General features: G+C 39.2%; 1 protein-coding gene across 1 annotated transcript; it reads left to right on the top strand.

Moving 5' to 3' along the window:
* The first annotated feature begins 214 nt into the window (after positions 1-214).
* On the top strand, positions 215-637 carry LOC113918318 (60S ribosomal protein L32-like). Its single transcript, XM_035723177.1, has one exon. It carries the CDS (start codon positions 230-232, stop codon positions 635-637), a length of 408 nt encoding a protein of 135 aa, XP_035579070.1. The 5' UTR covers positions 215-229.
* The last annotated feature ends 381 nt before the right edge of the window (positions 638-1,018 follow it).

The raw sequence follows: 1,018 nt of genomic DNA, 5'->3' as shown, positions 1-1,018 counted from the left end.
AATTTAAAAAATAAACAACTGGGTGGCTCAGGTCATGATCCTGGAGTCCCAGGATTGAGTCCCACATCGGGCTGCCTGCTGGGTGGGGAGTCTGCTTCTCCCTCTGACCTTCCCCTTCTCATGCTCTCTCTCTTTCTCATTCTGTCTCAAATAAATAAAATCTTAAAAAAATAAATAAGCTCTTCCTCGGCGCTGCCTGCGAGGTGGCAGCCGTCTGTTACTGGGCATCATGGCTGCCCTCAGACCTCTGGTGAAGCCCAAGATCGTTAAAAAGAGGACCAAGAAGTTCATCCGACACCAGTCAGACTGCTATGTCAAAATTAAGCGCAACAGGCAGAAACCCAGAGGCATTGACAATAGGGTGCGCAGAAGATTCAAGGGCCAGATCTTGATGCCCAGCATTGGTTACAGGAGCAACAAGAAAACAAAGCACATGTTGCCCAGTGGCTTCCGGAAGTTCCTAGTCCACAACGTCAAGGAGCTTGAAGTGCTGCTGATGTGCAACAAATCTTACTGTGCAGAGATTGCTCACAATGTCTCCTCCAAGAACCGCAAAGCTATTGTGGAAAGAGCAGCCCAGCTGGCAATCAGAGTCACCAATCCCAACGCCAGGCTGCTCAGCGAAGAAAATGAATAGACAGCTTGTTGTGCACGTCATATTTGTGTTAATAAAACCATAAAACCTAAAAAAATAAAATAAAATAAAAATGTAAAATAAAAAATAAAAAAAAGCCAACTATCAGTTTACTTCAAAATGGTTTTAACTAAGTGTGATTAGTCTTTTAAATATTAGGATGAAATTTGTTTCATGCTTACTTGTCTGAGTTAAATATATCTCATTGTCAAGAAAGAAAGGGATGTAGGATACTTAAGCTAATAGACTCTCCTCATCTACTTTAGAAATATTTTTAAATAAATATCTAAATATTAATTAAATATAAACATCAAAATATTTTAAAATCTTTTAAGCAGTTCAGTTTTACAGCACATTTTTTAAACAGCATGAAATAATCTTATT

This window comes from Zalophus californianus, chromosome 1, assembly GCF_009762305.2.
Source record: "Zalophus californianus isolate mZalCal1 chromosome 1, mZalCal1.pri.v2, whole genome shotgun sequence".
NCBI classification, from domain to species: Eukaryota; Metazoa; Chordata; class Mammalia; order Carnivora; family Otariidae; genus Zalophus; species Zalophus californianus.
Note: the sequence above shows the minus strand (reverse complement) of the source record. Positions and strands in the feature narration are given on the sequence as shown.

Coding starts and splice junctions, on each gene's coding strand:
- LOC113918318 (XM_035723177.1), top strand. CDS start 230: ATGGCTGCCCTCAGACCTCTGGTGAAGCCCAAGATCGTTAAAAAGAGG.